This window comes from Centroberyx gerrardi, chromosome 20 (assembly GCF_048128805.1).
Source record: "Centroberyx gerrardi isolate f3 chromosome 20, fCenGer3.hap1.cur.20231027, whole genome shotgun sequence".
In the NCBI taxonomy this organism is placed as follows: domain Eukaryota; kingdom Metazoa; phylum Chordata; class Actinopteri; order Beryciformes; family Berycidae; genus Centroberyx; species Centroberyx gerrardi.
The window spans coordinates 21,836,208-21,858,675 of NC_136016.1; the positions used below are offsets into that span (position 1 = coordinate 21,836,208).

Genomic DNA, 22,468 nt, shown 5'->3' on the forward strand with positions numbered 1-22,468 from the left:
AACCAATATGGAAGCACGCCTATCAAGCGTCCAATACTGGGAAGCAGCGTGATCGTGTAAACGCACCATCAGGCTACAGGCAGAGTGCTGTTGAACCGGTGGGAGATGGGTATCAATACAACAGGATGTGCGGGCAGCTAAAGCGTCCGGCAGTGGTGCTGCGGCAGTGCAGGAAGTGACGCGGTGCTCGGGGTGGCCAATGGGGTGGCCAGGATTCAGCGTAAGGTGGCCACGGCCACCCCCAGCCGCCCCCTGGCTCCGCTATTGCACACACAATGAAACACAATGAAAGGAAGAAATACTTTTTCACTTTTTCACTCAATTCTGGCAGATGCCGAATGTTTTTTTTTTTATTTTCTTACATTTTTATATCAAAATGCCATTACCTTCACTTCCTGGAGAACGGTGTATTTTAGTGTTTACCTCATGTTAACAGCGTAATCTGAAGACTTTAAATGGAGTATGGTCAGTTGGCAGGTTACTCTCCGCATGAAAACATATCCCGACCTATTTCTTCCCCTCTTTCAGTTTTTAATCCTGATTGTTGTCTTTTTTTTCTCCCCGGTGCTACAAAGACAATCAGAATGTAACTGTTGAAGTTTCCACTGTTTCCAGCTGGTGTTCAGCGTTGACACCAGCTGATTAAAACACGTCGCATCTTTACGCACCGAGGGGTAAAAGTGCAGCTATTTCAGTTTTCTGATCTCACGCGCCTTGGAAACCGCAGCGAGTTTAGACTGTGATTACACAAACACACCGCTGATACACTGAGGCTCCATCAAGACTCGATTTCAAACACACAACCCCCTCCTCGCCTCCCTGGATCACACACACACACACACACACACACACACACACACACACAAAATCACTCAAGCACGGAGCTGCAGGAGAAAGTCATTTATCCTCCTTGCCTGGACACAAACTGTTCTGTCTTTAGTTTTATGACAGTTGGAGCCACCGCGAAAGGGTTCAGTTTTCAATTTTAAGCTTTACTGAGCTGCTACTGTTGTTGGCGCGACCATTTTAGGAGAAGAAAACCCTCAAAGCTGGAAAATAAGGCAGTGCATAACTGTCCGAAAATATTATGCTTTAAAGTGGAGGTGTGCGCTGAATCCATCCCTTGATTATTTCTAAATGTCAGATGTTCAGCCATGGCAGAAAAGGCCATTGAGCGGCTCCGCCTCTACGGCCAGCGCCATTGGCTGAAATGCCCATCAGCGCTACTGTGTTCAGATGAAAGAACAACTGCTAATTTGCCGGGGAGACAAAGCAATGTCCGCCATTCATTTACATGCGAATGAAATCCATTGAAAAGGAAAATGAAAGAGAAGAGAGTGCGTTATAACCGTCCACTATTAAAGCGTTTGTGATTTGGGATGCATTTATTTTAATAGCCTATACAAACGCTCAATTCAGTTGATTTTGAATGAGGTGGTGTGAAATGTTTCAGTGGTGATTACACCGCTGTGGGGTGCTCTGATTACAGGCTTGGTGACCCGGAGGTGGGAGTCTGGATCGGAGGTGCTTTATTTCACATAGGAGCTACCAGTCAACAGACTCGCCAACAGACACGTCTGTAGACCAAAAAGAGGGCTTTCAGGTGACTTCAGCTCCGGGGCAACAATGGCTGGAAATACCTGATTGCGTTTCTAAATGTCCAACTTGGCCGTCTCAACAGAACTGAATAGACCTGGTTCATTTCTGTGCTGCTGTTCACTCGACACCGATCATTTCATCGCTGATACGTCTGATTGATTTTGTGTTTAGATAATGCCAACTTGTTAGCTTGTTGTTGCCCAAAAAACAGCTACTTGTGTAGTGATCTAGAGTAGAAACTAGGACTAAAGACGAGACAGTAAGACAAGTCACAGGAACTTCAAATTCACTTTTACTCATACCATTAGTGAGTTGACCCACACCTACACCACAACAAGCTTGGTATCTCTCGTTTTCTAGCTAGGTTGCTGTTATATTGCCGTTGTTTACACACAGCCAGTTCTCCAGTGGACCCCCATGATGGCGGCAGTCATGATAGTGTGGAAGAGCAGCATTTACCTTTAACCTGTTTGAACCATATGTACCTTTAGAATTATAATCATGTCTTAAATCTTTTAAGACCCAATCATTTATCCTTGAACCTTCTGTTCCAGTTGGTTAGGATCACACATCATGCTTTGTACCTCACATTCCTTCTTCCTTCCAGTTTGTACTGCTCATTCACTGCTACAAGTTATCTGTTTCCAGGCCAAATACGCAGCAAGGCTCTTGTTTGATTCACAGTAAAAAAAATAAAAAAATGCCCTTCTCCAGAGTCCAAATGTCCTCAAGAATAGCTAGGAGATTTGCGATGCAACTGTAAAGTCTCTATAGAGATATGACCGATATGTATGGGAGGTTTTCTTAGCAGTTGGGCGGCTATAGGCAGTCACGTGCCATGAAGGGCCGAGGCGATTTCACCGGTCAGCACACCGTGAGCCGGAGACGAGGGAGTTAATTAGTGCAGTGGTGTAGAGTTTGGGTTCCTATTCCTGACCTAGAGTGTTGTTTGAATCTCGGAGCGGCTGGGTGAATCTGGGAATGTGAGCGAAACGTTTTAACCCACCAGTTAATCCCGTGGAGCTCCTCACTGGCCGACAGTGGGAGATTGTATTGGTCGTACTGGGCAGCTCCCAGGTGGAAACGTGTGATTGTGTGAGTGTCCAGCAGGGCGTGACTGAAAAATTGCATGTTTGCTCAGTCAACCTTCCCTGTATAAATAAAGGTGTAGTTTGCTTGTGCACCAACCTAGCTGAGTTTCCTACAAAATAACCCAGAGGGGAAATAGATTGTACAGCAAATGTTTCCAGTAGAAAACTTTTTTATATTTTGAACGCCACCTCCTGCAACCTGCCACTCAGCAGCACCAGGTCATTAAATGCGTCTACCTTTCATTTCCTTCTTACTTAAAGTACTCAAATCTGAGAATAGGTTGTGGGAGCAGTGCAACTCGAGCAGAAAATGAAAGGCTTACTGCTGAATGTAGTGGTGTCAATCACAGGTTTGTGTGTTTACACCAAAATTGAGAAAGTGCGGGCTTTCTTTTTGTCGTCGGTATCCTGTTTGCTTCTGGGTGAAATTGTTGTGAGCTCCAGATGCTGAAATAACTCTGAATCTGCCTGAAACGAGAATGTGAATAAGAAAGAAATGAGAATTTGAATAAGAAAGATTCATTTAACAGCATCAAATTCGATGCGAAGACCTGACTGGAAGTATGAAAATATTCAGTGTTGTGCCAGCCGTTGGTAGCTCATTATTCAGTCCCACCAGGATTTCGCTGAGTTTTTTTGTGATCATTGCGGCCAAAAATGCTTGATTTTGCTGCGGCTTTTCTCAAAAATTGTGATACAATTTGTGAGGTTTTATGTGCTCTTTTTGCAGTAAAATTGCAGGAATTGGGAAAAATTGCAAGCAAAGGAAAAAAAAAAATGTCTCACTCACTCACACATGCACACACACACACACACACACACACACATACACACACACACACACACACACACAGCCTCCCCCTATTCTCTCCCACTCTCTGTTTAAGCTATTAACTCTTCCAAGAGCTTGAATTTTGCACTCACCTCGATTCTTGCTGCTTTTGTTTTGTTTTGCACAGTCTATGGCAGTAATTTTTGTATTTTTAGTAATTTTAAGTGGAACAAAGAAGAAAAACAGAGAGTGCTACAAAAATGCTGCAACGTCAAAAAAAATAAAATAAAATGAAGGTGCTCTTTGGTTTGGAGTATGTAACTGAATGAAACAAAACTTTAAAAAGCCTTTATTTTATCAGTTCATCGAGGGATATTTAAAAACACAAGTGTTTTTAAATGTCCTTAGATGAACCCATGAAATAAAGACTTTAAAATTTTTCAAAGAAGAGTCTTACCTTGGACTTTTGTTTCATTTAGTGATTTTAAGTAATTATATCACATTTGATTGAGAATTGTATATCAAAATATTACGACCAGTTGCTTTCTAAAATCCAGTGACAGCCTATTCTGTTGGTTTCCTCCAGTATTTGAATTTTGGAATACTTACTAACAGACAAGATCGAGACGGTTATTATTGCATCTTATTATTATTATCTCGTTATCTTATTATTATGGCATCTCATCAACATGTGTACAAAAGTAGATCATTTCTTTTGAATTTGTTGGAAGTAACACTGGTGAATTTTAATAGGACTGATGGAGGCTCAACACAGTGGGAGGTGGGTTAATACAATGGAAGAAATATTTCAGTAAATTGTACCTAAAGTACTTTCTGACAGCTCCAGTTCCAGTATTTTAAGTAGCGAGTCAAAATTTTCCACCAGGCAGCTGCTGTTTTTGAATTTAGAGTGAGTGGCCACTTTACACATGCAAGCTCTATCTTTGAAGTCTAGACAGACTTTTCTTTTTGTTCTTATCTACCAGCCACAGTCATTACCGGCCTGAAACATTCACCAGCTCCTTCAGTTTGGACGTTTTGTGCGACTGCCGGTGATAAATTCACACTGGGATTTTTACTTTTCGGCTTGGTGTGTGACTTGTGTTTCCTTGCGAGAGCCCCACTGGGAAGTGGAGTGTTTTCAGTTGATGTCCAGAGGAAGATTGCATTATTCATGTCATGGGGTTTGACTGTGGCGATAATAATGTGGGTGTTGCAGGGGGTTGTGGGTAGTGTGGAGGAGAGCAGGAACAGAGAGGCAGAGGCAACTAGTATGAGAGAGAGTCATGCTGGGAGATTACGGCTCCTGTCTTGGCATCAGTCCCTTGAAACACACACACACACACACACACATATACTCAGACATGCCCACACACACATCCACACAAATACTCTGATGCACACGCATATGTGTCATGTAAGCAAGAAAACATGCTGGTGGCAGCGTCAGTAATGGGACATTTTTACGCCGTACACACACACACACACACACACACACACACACAGCTGCTTGAGCCTCCTGTGTGAAGGCATCAGTAGTATACAGCGGTCGTCATAAAGTCTCCATGGATTTATCCTGCATTAATTCAACAGGCGATTCTTTACTGAATATTATGCAGTTTGAGCAAATCTAGTGACTCTCAACCAACTTTGCCCTTTCTTATAACTTCACTATTTCAAACACTCCCCCTTCCCTGGGGATAGAGACAAAGTGGCAGTAGTATAGGATGCATATTAAAAAGGGCAAGTTTCATACACCTGCCTGAGGTGGGATTGGACCAGAAGCTGCAAACTCAAAATTTTATCCTCTCGTTTTCCAAGGAGTTGGGCTGAGGCTGGGAGGAGCGAGGGCAGACGAGGACAGGCTGCTGTGAGTTGTATGGACACACCAAGCTTGGACTCAGTCTACCCCATGAATCACTCACTTTCCTCATATTCACTCATAACCCTCAATCAGTATCATTACTGGCCGAGCTGTCTTGGGGGGTGGGGGGGGGGGGGGGCGCGCTTCTCTGAATTGTCGTCAGCAGGGCCGATGTGATGTTGTTTAGTCGTAACAGAACACTCTCCGCTTCAGCCTGTTCCCTAAAGCGATGCCAGCGCTGAGGTTTCTCCTGTTTGGATGTCTGTGGTTTGTCAAGAGCTCAAGGAGGAAACGGTGTGGAAATCAGCATTGTGAAAGCGGGCTGCTTGTAAATAAGTAGAGGAATGTTCAATCTACACTACCAGTAAAACGTTTGGACACACCTGATGTTTTTCATTATCTTAAAGCCACTTTAATCAAAGGCTTATGCTTCAATGCTTGAACTCTGTTTCTTAGACAAATAGTGAAGTTGATGCCTATGTATGAATTTCTTTCCAAAGCCTTTGTCTTTCCATCAAGGCAAAGGGCGGCTGCTTTAAAGAATCTAAAATATAAGATAGTTTTGATTTGTTTAACACTTTTTTGGTCACTGCATAATTCCATTTGTGCCATAGTTTTGATGTCTTTACTGTTTTTCTAAAATGTGAAAAATAGCAAAAATAAAGAAAGATGCGTGTGTCCAAACTCTGCCTAGTGTAGTGTAGATATTTACTTGACACTTTATTCACCCCACAAAGGGTGAATAAAGTGTCTGTTTTCTGTTTTCGCTTGCTCCCCTCCAGAGGCAGAGCGGATGCTTGCCGGCACCAGGGGGCTTGAACCTGGTAATCTAGTCTCTCTACCACAAAGATAAAGATACCGTAAAGGGAATTCATGATGCAGAAAAAGTCCTAACTGCTCTTGGTGTCATTTGATAATCTCAGTGTCAGTATTTCAGTCCTCAGCCCAGTCACTTCACTCATACGGATACACAGGCTCAGAGCATCCAGACTACAAATATGGACGGTCCAATCACAGCGCTCGATACCAGTATACTTGACCTCCATTAGCTTCTCCCTCCTTGACAGAACAAAGACAGCTGTCATTTGTGCGGATGTAGGGTGTTTAAATGACACCATAGGAAAGATCAGAGAGGAAGAGGTGATGATGTTGCAGTTTTTCCTTTTCTTGACACTCCTCTAACAGTCTCCAAACGCTCTGTGACAGGCCTCTACTACTCAGACCAAAAGTTTAGGATCAAGTATTCATTTTTCCTGCATCGCTCTTCAGTCCCACTTGAGTATAGAGTTCGGATGCACCTGGCTGGACTATGAAATGCAACACTGCCAAAGCATAAAAGTGGCATAAAATTGTAGATAAATGTGTAAGTAGGATGCATCTACAGCCCGTGTTGCGTCAAATCTTTGACTTCCATCCTCAGAGCTAGTGGCACTGTGCAAAAAGGACAAACATCCAAACAAACACAATCAAATATAAGAATATACTTCACACTGGTAAAGGTAAATAATCCCTCCTTAAAGAGCGAATCAACACTAAATTACACTAAACTTTCAAAAATGCTGCACCTCTGGCCACAGTGCAACACGCTTGAAAGTTTCAATCCATAGAGAGCAGTGCAACAACGATTTTCTGCCTTTTGTGATATAGTATTGATTCACCCTTTAACTAAACCTGTATCTTTCAAACACCAAAGGATCTTCGCTCAATCTCTCAATACGCGGTTCTCCCCTAAAGCTTTTCTAATTACAATAGCGCCTCGATCTGTTGGCGCCTCTCTAAGCAAAGTGCAGCCGTGTCTGGAAATGAGTTCCTGGATGGTTTGAGTTTAAAGATCTGTTCAGGTAACAAGTTAGACTGAACTTTAAGCTTGCTTTAAGGAACAGAAAATCCCAGGTTTATGTCAAATTGTCAGTAAAACCTGTCCAGCTAACTCAGCTATCATCGTAAGAGGAATGGCAGTGAGGTTGGCTTCTGCTGTGATTGAAATCTGTCTAATTTATTTTTCTTGAAGACTTATCAAGAAGCCTGAACGGTGTGTGAACGCCGGTTAGGTTTCGCTCTGCTTGAGAAAGTTTGCCTCCACGATCAAACAACCTGAGCCAAGTTGATAGTAGCAGCAGCAATATATGAAGTAGAGATAACAGGAGTGTGTGAGTGTGTATCTGCGCGCGTGAGTAAGAGAGTGTGCGAGTGTTCATGTGTATTCGTGTGTGTGTGTACACGTGTGACATGAATGTGTTTTTGATGGAGGCAGGGAAGTTGCCTCTTTGACTTTTGCCTGACTTTTCCTTCCTCAGTTCCTTCCTTCCTCACCAAACTGTTACAAGCCCTCAGAGACATTTTCTCCCTCTACAGCTTTCACAGGGAATGAATCACAGAGACATCAGATAGCTGGAGTACTTTCATATAGAGTGCTACTACACAGAGATCTTTAACAGACATCAGCAGGCTGGGGTGGGCGGGTTCAGAGATCTGGCCCAGTTGCTGAGTGAGATTTTCAGACTTCGTTAGAATTCGTTGAAATTCTGGGAATCTACATTTAAGGTATAATAACTATCTCTGCCGTTCTTCCTTAGAAACCAAGACATTGTTACTGCCTCCGTCAGCCACTCAAAAGCTTCAGTGGGAATGCCAACTTAACTGAGTTGAGGCAAAATAATATGAGCACAATTTATGCAAGTAAATATTCTGTATTTGCTAAGAGGATTACCAAACAAAATGCATTGATTTTGTGCCAGTGTGCCCACACCGCCACCACCTCCAACTGAGAAATTGAACTATGAGGTGGTAAAAAAAAAAAGAGTATGTGTTTTTTCAGACAGCTGGAAGGTCCAGAGAGAGGATTGTGCACCATTTTAAACAGTGTATCATTCTCACATGAATTATGATACCTTGATATAATTACTGTAAACAAATGAGACCATGGACAAGGCGATTAGTAGCCTCTATCACTATCTTGGAAGTGATTTCTCCATCTTCCTTTCCCCTCCTTCCACCATCTGCTGCCAGAAACTCTTTCAGCTTTAGCTCCGTTTGCTCTGGAAGAACAGAACCTCTTCCTGTTTTGTGCCGTAAAGCGATCCAGCAGATTTCCCTCCAGATCCACCAGGTGGAGAAACTATGGAGGATGCAGAGTAGAGGCTATCAGCCTCTCAGTCATGGTCGCATTGTAATTGCTTCCTTAGCTAGACCCGTTTCCTCCTGTCTGTCTTTTAGGCATATGACTCTATGAGTTGCTACTGTATGTTTTGTTTTATGTGCTTTTAATCTTTGCTTGTATGTTGTTTGAAAATCTGTATTGCTGCTATCTTGGCCAGGGCTCCCTCGAAAAAGAGATCTTGTAATCTCAATGGGACTCACCTGGTTAAATAAAGGTTAAATTAAAAAAAAAAAAAATTGTTTGCGGTAATTATACTAATGTCTCAGAATTATTGTGGTGATGATATAATGATGTTAAAATGCTGCATGTAGCACTGTAGCAAAAGAAGTAAAGAGAGCTTTCTGTTGTGTTAAGTGGTGTCATCAAACGTGCTCGCATGTGATCCCGGCAATTTAATTTACTGATCTTCGAAGTAAGGCGATCAAATGCCTCCTTTCTTAATGTACGGTTAACGAGAAGAACAGAAAGAGAAAGACAGTGAGAGAAAGAGAGAGAGAGAGAGAGAGAGAGGTGCCCTTCAGTGGTCACCAGAGCCAGACCGCTGCTTTAGGTGTTTAATGGTGAGCTTGGACCTGCTGATGAAATTGTATCACGGCCCGTCACCAAAGGCCACCGCAGGTTAATAGCACACCTTGAGATGCTACATAACCTGTCCCCTCAAGCCAGACACACACACGCACACACAGTCTGTTAAAACACACACACACACACACTCACATACTCAGACATGCCCACACACACACAGAGCCACACACACTGACAGGTATCACGAATGCAAGAACGGTTCATTTTGTAAACCTTGACAGACAAAACATTAGTGATGGTATATTTTGTACATTTTGACAGATACACACACACACACACACACACACACACAAATACCTCTGACTTTCTCATACGTACAGTTTCCTACAGGCTGACAGACTGCCGGTGCAGCTTTGATGCCGCTCCTCGGTGAAACCGCCTCATCCCCGCAGCGCCACACACACACACACACACCCACACACACACACAAAACAAAGGAAATGATAATTGACTTCAGGAGCAGGAGGAGCATGCTGGAACCGGTCCAAACTGACAACCACGACATCCAGACCGTTGACAGCTACCGTTACCTTGGAACCATCATCGGCTCAAAGCTCACCTGGAATATCAACACACAGACAAATATACAGCAGAGGACAACAAAGACGACACCTTCTACAAAAACTACACAAATTCAGTGTCAACAGTTCCACATTACACCTCTTTTACCAAACCTTCATGGAAAACATTCTCACCTTTGGATTCCTCGCATGGTTCAGTTCCTTAAAGGGTAACTTCTGTATTTTCCCATCTTTTTGTGTCTACGTGACTAAAGGGGACAACATTTTTTGAAACTGGTCCAGTATTGAGCGAGATCGCTTTCAGCCGGCAGCCGCGAAACGAGCTGCAATGTAATCCGACGGGGCAAATCTGAACCGTCAATGTACGTCCACTAAAAGTTCTTGTTTTAGCCACTGACAGGCTCAGATTGTTATTATAAGTGTCTGACAACTCCTCCCGGCGCTCCTCTCTCCAACTCTCACTCACGTTTCCGCAGTTGACTTCCTGCAACAACTCAACTCTCGCGAGACTTGGTTACACACAGACCGGATCAAGCGAAAGGTAAAGAAAAACGTTTCATTTCTCTGTAGGGTCCTTTCCATAATGTTGTCAGACACTTATAATAACAATCTGAGCCTGTCAGTGGCAAAAACAAGAACTTTTAGTGGACGTACATTGACGGTGCGATTTGCCTCGTCGGATTACATTGCAGCTCGTTTCGCGGCTGCCGGCTGAAGCGATCTCGCTCAATACTGGACCAATTTCAAAAATTGTTGTCCCCTTTAGTCACTTAGACACAAAAAGATGGGAAAATAGGGTCCAGGTTGAAAAATACCGAAGCTGCCCTTTAACACTCATGAATAAAAACAAGATAACAAAAATCATGAATATCTCAAGCAAAATCTACAGGATCAAATGCCGGGACATTACATCACGTGCGATACACAAGGCAAACCGGATCATAGAAGACACTGCTCATCCACTCAACAGCCAGTATGAACTACTCCCATCAGGACGCAGGTTTCGGACCCCACTCCACAGGACAAGAGCAAATAAAACATTCATCCCCACATCCTAATCAACAACGGACTGTGATCACTGTTCCCCACTGTTCCCCATTTCCCCCCCGCCATTTCCAATCACGTATGTTTTGTGTCCCGTTACGACATTAATGTGATGTCCTGTTTGTCTCGTGATGATGTTTCTTTTCTTTTTGTTTGTCGTTTGCCACCGACGATTGTACAGAACACATTTCCTAACGGACAAATAAATATTCATTCATTCGTTCATTCACACTGCCTTCCTCATTAGTTTATGCCCGAGCAAACCTCCATGCCGCTCCCACTGCTTTCATGTCCGTGTGTGCTGCTGGAGTTCGCGGGGTTGCATCCATCTCTAACACTTCACTGACGCTGGCGGAAATAATAAGCGACGAGCAGGAATGACAAACACAGTTTAAAATGAATTTATTCATGACATTGCTCATGTAAAGGCTGTGAATGACCTCTGGGAGTGTTGCATCTGTTTTTTTTAAATGCGCTCTGTGTAGCGTTTTCAAACATCAATATGTCATTGAAAAGTTTACAATTGCTTCTGGGTGCTGGCAAAGTGCAGGAAGTCAAACAATATATCATTGTCAGATTAATTGTGGCACCTTGGTATAATTACCGTAAACAAATGAGACCACGGTGGAGATGGCTGGCAGTGAGGATCAACATGTTGGAAGTGAATTCTCCATCTTCCTTCCCCTCCTTCCACCATCTGCTGCCAGAAACTCTTTCAGCTTTAGCTCCGTTTGCTCTGGAAGAACAGAACCTCTTCCTGTTTTGTGCCGTAAAGCGATCCAGCAGATTTCCCTCCAGATCCACCAGGTGGAGAAACTATGGAGGATGCAGAGTAGAGGCTGATAGAGGCTGACAGGCTGACCACTGATGCTCTGGTTTGTTTACAGTAATTATACTAACCCCCCTAACCCTAAATTAATGCAGTAATGATTTATTGATGTTAAAATGCTGCATGTAGCACCTTTAATGTTTCATCTTTGCTCTTAACGATGATAGCATTATTTCATCAATCAGAATATGGATGTGATGAGTTTCAATTGGTGAGACCATAGATGATTTTCCTGCCTTGGCTGGACAATTAAATTCTATTCTATTCTATTCTATTCTATTTTGTGATGTATTCGCTATCAATATGCTAATGTGTTTCCCTCACTTGGTGCAAGACACATTTCAGTGAAAACAAATCTGCATCTCAATGATTCCTCAACAATATTCTCATTTTCTTATGTCGTTCCTCACACTCAGTAAACAAGTGTTGATTTTGTTTTTTTTCTTTTGAGTGTTTGATATTTCACAGCCAGTACAAACCGCAGTGCTTTCAGTGCTTTCAGCGGGAACATGTTGTTTCTGATGATTTATTCTACCGGCGGACCTTGTGTTCTGACCTGCTCATCAGACTGAAGGGAGCGCTCCATGAGAATAATCAGGTCTCTTCAGGGTCTGTGCTCAGATGACTAAGAGCCAACCTCATTCAGGAGACAGGCTGGACAGAATAAAAAACAGAAAATACAGAATAAAAAACGATGCCACGTGTTTCATGTGCACAAATTGTACTTCTTGAAAATGTTATATTGTTCTTATTTATACTATTACCTCTACATTATTGTATTCTTAATTGTATACAAAGTAGTGCTGGACACTTTATTTTCTGTCATTTATTAATTGAAAATAAATTAGACTGGAATACAGACTAATTGTTCTTAAGTAAATTAAATGTACTCACTTTGTGGCAAAATAATACAAATCTTTTTCACTTACGTTGTTAACAAAATAAATCATAACATCAAAACTATTCAGTGATGTAATATACTTATTTTTCTTACAATATGTTCTACATCAATCCAAAATATTTTGCTATAAATGCAACTAGGCTATAAAATAAATTAACAATGGTTTCTTTTACCATTACACAGTTATTGTAATTAGCTTGAATTTTCTATGTAAAATGTATAATATGTAAACTTTAACAATGTCACCAATGTATTATTGGTTTGGGATTTTCCACATGCTGCTTCATGTACGCCAGTGATAGTACCTTCCGTACACCTTGCCACACACACATGCACGCACACACACACACACACACACACACACACACACACAGGAAGTAACAGTCATAAGATTTTGATATAAAATACAAGAAAATAAATTCCTTGTCATTTCTTTGGCATAAATTGTCAAATAGGTGTATGGTGTGATAGAATGAGCTAAAACCGTCATTTTCCATGTCATTGTGACTTTAACTTTTGGTTTTCACTGTCTGCACAAACTAGACTCACACAGCATTATGGGTACATTTTGATGTCAACAAAACACATCACAGATTGCTATGATTATTTCTTCCCAATGTTTTAGTAGTAGTCTATTATTACTGAGTCAAAGAGGAAGGGGGGTAACCGTGTGTTTGTCCGTCTGTCTGTCAGCAGGATATCTGTAAAAGTTGGGCACGGATTTGCACAAAACTTTGTATGAAGGTTGGTTATGGGCCAAGGAAGAACTGATTAACTTTTCATGTCGACTGAGCACACTTTCTAGTCTGTTAATTGGTTTGTTTGTGGCAGCAGGGAGACTCCATCACAGCGTATCAAAGGTTCATGTTAACATCTTAGCCCAAACTGACCTGAACCAGTGCATGGTCAATAGCTTCGGGCATGTAAACAGAAACATTTCCAACAGATGTGTGATCTGCGATATATAAAATCAATTTGGAGCTACACAGTTTTTAACCCAACCTCTCTCTCTCTCTCTCTCTCTCTCTCTCTCTCTCTCTCTCTCTGTCTGCAGGGTGTCGGGGCCGACCCCCACACCGCCTTGGCCCTTCCCCCCGACTCCAAGCTGGCCAAAGAGAAAGCGGAGGAGCCCTCTGACCCCGAGGAGATGAGCATCAGGATAGGTAGAGCCGGACCTCTTCCAGGCAAGCCTCCCTTCATATACCCACATCAGCTCATACCCGACGTCTCACTGTTGCTGCAGTCACAGAGTTCTGGACTGCAACAAAGAAAACATTGACCAAATGACAGAAAACCATACAAGCGTCTGCAGCTGTAGCCACTGTAGAAGTCCCACTTTTACTCTGCATCCTTGCTGAAGTACTGCAGCACTTTTGCTCCATCGACAAAAGGAAAATCAAGTTTCCACCGTCAGAAATTACAAGGAATGTTCTGGTTGAGAGACACTAGAGTTCGTACTCCAGTATACTTAAAGAGTAACTAAACCCCAAACCCAAATCTGTGTAAAGCCTAATTGTAAAAAGCATGGTGCCAAAATTGCCATCTGCAATTGGCTGATCTTTGGTGCCAGATGATGTCACCGCCTGTTGTACTCTATAGAAGGTGACATCACCTGGCACCAAAGATCAGCCAATAGCAGATGGCAAATCTGTAGCGTCCTTTTTACCATTATTATTTTTATGGTTTTTTTTTATCCTTTATTTTACTTTATTTAATCTCTTTTCCAAGTGAGACCTGGCCAAGAAATGTCACATGTCAGGCTTTACACAGATTTGAGTTTGGGGTTAATGTTCATGAATGAATTGTCTGCAGTGCTGCTTCAGCACAGATGAAGGATAAATGCATGAAGAGAGATTTCTACGATGGCTGCCACTGTAACATCCAACGTTGAGCTTCTCTGATGGCTTATTCTGCCTCATCTTTTTACTGTCCTGATGTTTCTGATATTTCTTTTTCCCAATCTATCTCAGTCACACTCTGTCCGTCCCTCTGTCATATTAATTGGTAGTATTCCTAACTTTCTATGGTGTGTGAATCTGGGCAGCTCTTCAGACACTATCCTGAGTTTTCTTTAAGGTTGTGGGCGCTTCACTTTCTTTACGCCATGATCACACATACATGTACAGTCACATAAGAAGGAAGGTACGCATGGATGTGCACACACTCTTCAAAGCTGTTTTACAATACACACCAGAAACGGTTGGCTTTCATTTTCCCCATTCACTTTCGTTTTTAGTGTTAGTTTATTTGCAGTGATTAAATACAGTCATAAAGAAAATAGAAAGATCAGAAACAAATGACTAATGCATGGAGGTGACAGTAAAGCTAAAAAGAAAGAAAGAAAGAAAGAAAAAGAAAGAAAGAAAGAAAGAAAGAAAGAAAAAGACAACATAACAAGCAAAGACAAGTGAACTGAACAAAAATGGTAGAACAACTAATTGCATAAAATTGAAAGAAAGGGAAGTAAAATAAACCGAAAACGCCCTGATGGAGACAAGTCATAGAGGAAGTGAGAGTGTGGTAATGAGTAGGAGTGTGTGTGTGTGTGTATGTGTGTGTGTGTGTGTGATGTTCATGTGTGTGTGTGTGAGTGTGAGATTGCTTGTCCAGAGAGAAGGAGGAAAGGCACCAGCATGATCTATGATAACCGGCTCCTGGTCAGCAGGTTATGGGATGGACAGTCAGTGGGACTCTGAATTAACAAGATGGCTCCCGCTAGGCTTCCTTCATGGATTTGCTCTCCCTCTCTTCTCCCTGTCTGTTTGTCGGCTTTTCATCTGTGTGTCCGCACCCATCACGGTCTGAATTGAACACCCGCCCAGTGCCAGCTGGTAAAGTTTGTCTGTAGTGCATTAATCAATAAGAGTCTCCCGCCACACTCGCTAGTAACTTTTTTGAAACGATAACATACGAAATCCTCTGTAAGATAAAATAAGATAGGATAGGATAGGATAGTTATAGGATATGATATGATTGCACTTTATTGATCCTCAGCAGCAATTGGCGGAACAATGCCAAGGAAGTCAAGTACAGGAAAAGTAATAAAAAAGAGGTAATAAAATAAAATATTATGGGAAAGGTAATAAGATAAGATAAGATAAGATAGCACGATCCCCTTGGGAAAATTCAGGATAATAATAATGTACATATAAATGTACATAAATATAGAACTATAAGTGACAATGCAGATAAATATTAAATAATAAATGCAGGTTTGGATAAGTCCAAGCATATAGTCCAATAGTCCATAGTTCGTAATATCCATGTGCAGAGTCAAGAGTTTTAAGTTATTATACTGTCTTTGGTCTTTGCGTGTTCTCAAACTTTGTCCCTGCTGGCCACCGTACATTCTCTCCAACAGAGAGCCAATCAAATCCAAGCAAAGCAACGGCTCTCTATCAAACAGGCTCCTGATCTCACACACTTCCAGGCTCTATAGATGAAAAATAGCATTGAGAACAGGTAGGGTGACGTATTTCTGTGAGACACGTGTACTAATTATTTCGGCTGGTAAATTTATTTGAGCTTAACCGGCCCTTGGCAGGTGAGCCAAAAAGATAATTAAAAAGATAATATCAGACACCACAAGGCACCAATTAATCAGGTCGTGTTCCTTTGTACTTGGAAAATTAAAGCATTTCTAATTCTGAGAAAGGTCCATTATATGGACGGTATGGATTGTAATAGAAGAGGGAACGTTTTCCGCTGCGGTGGATGATAAAGTTCTGTTCTATTCAGTTCTATTCTGAGAAAACTCTCTTTCGTCAGCAGTGCTCCTAATGTTCATTCAGGTTAATTGCCCAGATAATGCAGTGGACATTGCTGATTGTTAGATAGCAGCCTGAACTGGTCTGCATTGAATTCAACCTTGTTAATTAACTGAGCCAGAGTAGCGGAAAGATTTTTTTTTTTTTCAATTTGTGTGTGTGGTAGTCCTTTCATCTGACTCACTCCTCCTCGCCTCCCTCTCTGCCACACTGACCTCTCATTTACCTTCGAGATTTCACTCTCCTTGCTGTCATGATGATGTTCCTTCCATGGCTTCACGTCAGCAGGAGTTTGGCAGATGAAAGGACAGTTCCAGTGTGATTGGCGTTTTTGCTAATTTCCCGCATTCCCTTACTGTTTTACATCGCTGTGGATCGTTTTCCAGCTTTTAATATTAATATAATATTAGTTGCTTAGTTGCTTTTCAAAGTAAATGTTTTGAAACAAACGCTCTAACTGTTACATGGTACTCCCAGTCAAGAAGAGGGTGTCAATTATAAGCCATAATTGAGTAAAATCAAGCTTTATTTTTCGTTTAATTTTATGGACTATAGCTGGCAGAAGCGTCTTGCTTTGCTTTGTCTGTTGGTTTAGCTGGGTTGTGATTGACAGGAGGCGGGGCCTAACGTAACCACAGAGAACATTAGCTATTGGTTGAAAGTTTTATTTTAAAGAAGAATACGCGGAAATCAGAGAAGCTGAAAGCAGAAGTAAGACGCTCTGCTGTCTGGTCTCCTGAATGCGACACATTAATATGAAACAGTGACTGGAACTTCTTTCAAAATGTAAAAGTTTATCGCCTGATATTAGTGTTCTGATGCAACTTTGCAAAACGGGATTGGCAGCTTCTCATTACTTTACCGATCAAATTAGAAGTCTCCAGTTTTCTGTTTTTTTGGAACTGAGTGGGAGTGATTGAGTCAGAGAGGTTTGACGAAACTAAAAAAAATGAGCAAAAACTCTAATCATGCTGGAACTGTCCTTTAACGTTACATATGAAAAATCGTGTTGACAGGGTATTGATGGGTATTGATGTCAACAGCAAATTGATGCTCAAATTTTTCAAGCAGTTACTTCTCGCTGCTGTTATATTTCACTCTAACTGGCATTAAAAGGGTCTGAAAAAGTCTTGAATTGAACTGAACTAACTGGAAGAACCGCTTGCACTCAGAATAAAATGAATAAGCAGCGTCTTCATCAGCAGACAGAATTAAACTGTTGTGACAAGCTAAGACTCAACTGATTTTTTTGGAGGGTGCTGCAAATTCTTCCAGTTTTCGGGAGCCACAGATGAGCAGCAACCCCGGCTCCGCTCGCTCACCCCCTGATCACAGTGATGATGCGTTTCCTGTAGCCCTGAGGTCCACTGAGTGAACGCACGTGTCAGACGAGCTTCCACAGTTCAGCTCCAGATCCTGTAGCTTCCCTGAAGGCGTCTCCAGCGACTTGGCCAACATAGTAAACAGAAAAGAGCGTATACATAATTGAGGCTGCATGAGATCAGTCTTCCTCCTATAGGCCCTTCAGGGATCGCAGCGTGTTGTGAGTCACTGCATGTGTTGAGTGTGTGTGGCGTGGCAAATCTGTCTGGCGTATGCAGAGAAATTTGAATGTAAGCCGTCATATATCGTAGTGTTCGTGTTGCTGGGTCCCTTACGCAGTTTTACGCATCGTTAAGATTATTTATCCAAGGAAGGTTTTCAGCAGCACGCTTCACACTGTCACACAGCTGCTCAGCTCAACAGCCTTCTACTGTTTGCAGCCAAGCAGCTTGACTGGAGCAGTTGGGGGTTAAACGCCTTGCTCAACGGCACCTCAAAGAGAGTTTACGAGGCACTTTCTCCACCCAGATTTTCCCAACCTGCCTGGGATTCAAACTGGCAACTGTAGTCTGCCTCTCCAACCTCTAGGCAACTGCCTTCCCCACATCTGCTCATGCAGAAGTTTGTGTTTCTCAGTAAACCAAAAAAGTAGATGTAGATCAGTGTTACAACCCCAGTATGATAAGGAGAATGGAGTGTGAGGGGGAAAACAACATAAACATTATTATTGTGGTGGCAAAATGGGATGGAAGAACCGGTGGGAGGACAGAAACACACTTATACATAAGAATACAGTGAAAAATATTTTAGTTTGTTTGTTTATACAGGTTGTACTTACATGATTCAAGTAGTGTTTACAATATTTGCATATTTGCATTTAAAAAACACCAAGGAAAACAAGGAGCATGCCAAAACAAAGTAAAGAATAAAACCAAGTCTAACTAACTATCTAGGGAGAAGAAAGTTGAAACAGAAAAGTACATAAACCTGGCTGTCTGCTAACTAGCCAGACAAAACAGAAGGTGGCATCCGCTTCTAGACTGGTGGTCTAACAACGGGTTCAGGTGTGTGTTGCAAAATGTAGGGACCCGTACCAGCTCCTGTCCTCATCACACACACAAGCATACAGTTGGCCAAAAATCAGAACAACCATCAGAATGACAATGGCAAAGAGCCCACAAAATACACAACAGGCCAACAGCGTGCAGAGAGGAAAGTTCCAGGAAGTGCCGGGAGTTCATATAACAGCAAGGAAGCCACTGTTTGGTTGCTGCTAATTGGCACCTCCTTCCTTTTGGATTGGTCACCAAAACTGGAACCTGGGAGAACCGGTGAAGGGGAGAGAGAGACAGAGAGGGAGAGAGAGGAAAAGGGCAAACCTCCAACAGAACACATGGAGTACTTCGTCTTCAGTCGAACTCCGGTGCGTTTCCTCCTTCAGTCCGGTTCGTTTGGGCAGGTGAGAGCGATGCCGTTTGAACTCGGGTGCCCACCAAATAACCGAGACCGCCTGAAAACGTCTCGGAGTCTCGGTCCGCTTCCAAGCAGACCGCGGTGTGTTTCGTTACAAGTGCAGGAGACAACCCCAAAACATCTGGCTTTATGAGCGTCGATCCATGTAGTTTTATGGGTATGAGGATGGATGTTGACAACTGATAGCCAGCAGTTACTCATGCTTGGAAAGCCTAGCAGAACAAAATGAACTGAGGGGAAACCGCAGTCTGGACTGAAGCTCATATTCAACTTTTTATGTTTTCAACTCTTTTATGTATTTAACTCTCATGTGTTCCTACCAGAGACCAGAGAAGGTAAATCATGGCAAACAGCACAGATAAGTCCGCAGTAAAAGTTCTGGATTTGTTTTGACTCCCCCGCTTCCCGGCTGCCAAAATCTTTAATCTTGCGAGATGACAGGTCACCAAAACTCTGTCCAGTAAAGGAGCTACTTGTGACTCCATGTGACTTTTGTTTACAAGCCGTGGTTCGTTTGCATTTCGTCAGTGTGAACCTAAACGAACCAAATACAAAAATGTTACAAAGTAAACTTTTGAACTATGATTCGGACCAAAGAAAACAAACTGTAGGTGTGATCGCACCTGCACAATTGGAGAGTTACAGGGGAAGGTAACAATGAGAAATACAGTAGATGTGTTTGGATCGCAGCCCGTCAACATGACTGTCACTGTCCAAAGCCATCGCCTTCTTCTGCGCCGTGCGACGACCACAAAGGAGAGGCCGAGGGCAGAGGAGAGGCCGAGTGCAGAGGAGAGGCCGAGGGCAGAGGAGAGGCTGAGGGCAGAGGAGAGGCTGAGGGCAGAGGAGAGGCCGAGTGCAGAGGAGAGGCCGAGGGCAGAGGAGAGGCTGAGGGCAGAGGGGAGGCCGAGGGCAGAGGGGAGGCCGAGGGCAGAGGGGAGGCCGAGGGCAGAGGGGAGGCCGAGGGAGAAGAGGCCGAGGGCAGAGGGGAGGCCGAGGGAGGAGAGGCCGAGGGCAGAGGAGAGGCCGAGGGAGGAGAGGCTGAGTGCAGAGGAGGAGTGCAGAGGAGAGGCCGAGGGCAGGGGAGAGGCCGAGGGCAGAGGAGAGGCCGAGGGCAGAGGGGAGGCCGAGGGCAGAGGGGAGGCCGAGGGCAGGGGAGAGGCCGAGGGCAGGGGAGAGGTCGAGGGCAGAGGAGAGGCCGAGGGCAGAGGAGAGGCCGAGGGCAGAGGGGAGGTCGAGGGCAGAGGGGAGGCCGAGGGCAGAGGGGAGGCCGAGGGCAGAGGGGAGGCCGAGGGCAGGGGAGAGGCCGAGGGCAGAGGGGAGGCCGAGGGCAGAGGGGAGGCCGAGGGCAGGGGAGAGGCCGAGGGCAGAGGGGAGGCCGAGGGCAGAGGGGAGGCCGAGGGCAGAGGGGAGGCCGAGGGCAGGGGAGAGGCCGAGGGCAGGGGAGAGGCCGAGGGCAGAGGGGAGGCCGAGGGCAGAGGGGAGGCCGAGGGCAGAGGGGAGGCCGAGGGCAGAGGGGAGGCCGAGGGCAGAGGGGAGGCCGAGGGAGGAGAGGCCGAGGGCAGAGGGGAGGCCGAGGGAGGAGAGGCTGAGGGCAGAGGGGAGGCCGAGGGCAGAGGAGAGGCTGAGGGCAGAGGAGAGGCCGAGGGCAGGGGAGAGGCCGAGGGCAGGGGAGAGGCCGAGGGCAGGGGAGAGGCCGAGGGCAGAGGAGAGGCCGAGGGCAGAGGGGAGGCCGAGGGCAGAGGAGAGGCCGAGGGCAGAGGGGAGGCCGAGGGCAGAGGGGAGGCCGAGGGCAGAGGAGAGGCCGAGGGCAGATGGGAGGCCGAGGGAGAAGAGGCCGAGGGCAGAGGGGAGGCCGAGGGAGGAGAGGCCGAGGGCAGAGGGGAGGCTGAGGGCAGAGGGGAGGCCGAGGGCAGAGGAGAGGCCGAGGGCAGAGGAGAGGCCGAGTGCAGAGGAGAGGCCGAGGGCAGAGGGGAGGCCGAGGGCAGAGGGGAGGCCGAGGGCAGAGGGGAGGCCGAGGGAGAAGAGGCCGAGGGCAGAGGGGAGGCCGAGGGAGGAGAGGCCGAGGGCAGAGGAGAGGCTGAGGGAGGAGAGGCTGAGTGCAGAGGAGAGGCTGAGGGAGGAGAGGCTGAGTGCAGAGGAGAGGCTGAGGGCAGGGGAGAGGCCGAGGGCAGAGGAGAGGCCGAGGGCAGAGGGGAGGCCGAGGGCAGAGGGGAGGCCGAGGGCAGGGGAGAGGCCGAGGGCAGGGGAGAGGCCGAGGGCAGGGGAGAGGCCGAGGGCAGAGGGGAGGCCGAGGGCAGAGGGGAGGCTGAGGGCAGAGGAGAGGCTGAGGGCAGAGGAGAGGCTGAGGGCAGAGGGGAGGCCGAGGGAGGAGAGGCTGAGGGCAGAGGGGAGGCTGAGGGCAGAGGAGAGGCCGGGGGCAGAGGAGAGGCTGAGGGCAGAGGAGAGACTGAGTGCAGAGGAGAGGCTGAGTGCAGAGGAGAGGCTGAGGGCAGAGGAGAGGCCGAGTGCAGAGGGGAGGCTGAGGGCAGGGGAGAGGCTGAGGGCAGGGGAGAGGCTGAGCGCAGAGGAGAGGCCGAGGGCAGAGGAGAGGCTGAGGGCAGAGGAGAGGCCGAGGGAGGAGAGGCTGAGCGCAGAGGAGAGGCTGAGGGAGGAGAGGCCGAGGGCAGAGGAGAGGCTGAGGGCAGAGGGGAGGCCGAGTGCAGCCTCGGGGCGGCTGCTGCTGCCGTTATCGCTTTAAACCTGAAGGATGAATTCTCAGTACTCTGTCCTGCGGGGAACGGGAGAACTGAGTTTATAAAGTTGCATCATGTTGAGCTTTGCTTACAGCAGAATGACTCAGACTGGTGTAATTAATCTGAGTTGTTTTATTGAATTATCTGTAAGGCTTGGTGTGGAGGAAATATGATGTGTGTAGGTGCGTGCGTGTGTGTGTGTGTGTGTGTGTGTGTGTGTGTGTGTGTGTGAGTGATAATGTCAGCTGGGTTTGTTAACCCCCAGGCTGCGTCTGTACCAGCAATGGCAAAGAGATCAAAGGGTGCACCACTGACACACAACACACACACACACACACACGCTAGTCAAATACCACTTTTGCATCACGCATTGGAACAAAGCCTTCCAGCAGTACTTCATCATATTCATCCTGAATCTGCAATCAAACCTGATGATGTTAGTGTTAGACAAGCAAATGAGAGCATTTAAACACACACACACACACACACACACACACACACACACACACACATTAACAGACTAACTTTCCGCTCTCTTTTCCCTACTTTCCCTCACACTTCCCCTCGCTGATCTTTATTATAATTGGTTGTTTTTTCTGTCCTTACATTATTCAGAATGATTGGTGGTTGGTCTCGCTCTTCAATCTGAATTTCAAAGTGAATTTCGGTGCCGTTCTTCCTCTCGTCCTCTGCCTCGTCTCAGTAGAGATGTGGTGTGTTTTGGGGGGTTTTCCTCTCGATTTCAAAGGCCTCCGTAACTCGCTTTCTCAGCCATCACAGAAGATCAGCAGACCAACAGTCCCA

At 45.1% G+C, this 22,468-nt stretch overlaps 1 protein-coding gene across 2 annotated transcripts in view; it reads left to right on the forward strand.

Moving 5' to 3' along the window:
* slc39a11 (solute carrier family 39, member 11) overlaps nt 1-22,468 on the forward strand; it is a 136,859-nt gene that overhangs the window by 71,791 nt on the left and 42,600 nt on the right. Inside the window, exon 5 of one of the 2 annotated variants that reach the window (XM_071907456.2) lies at nt 13,421-13,550. In XM_071907456.2, the coding sequence (XP_071763557.2) occupies nt 13,421-13,550 (130 nt within the window). The remainder of the gene's footprint in view (nt 1-13,420; nt 13,551-22,468) is intronic. The other variant, XM_071907457.2, reaches the window with a different exon arrangement.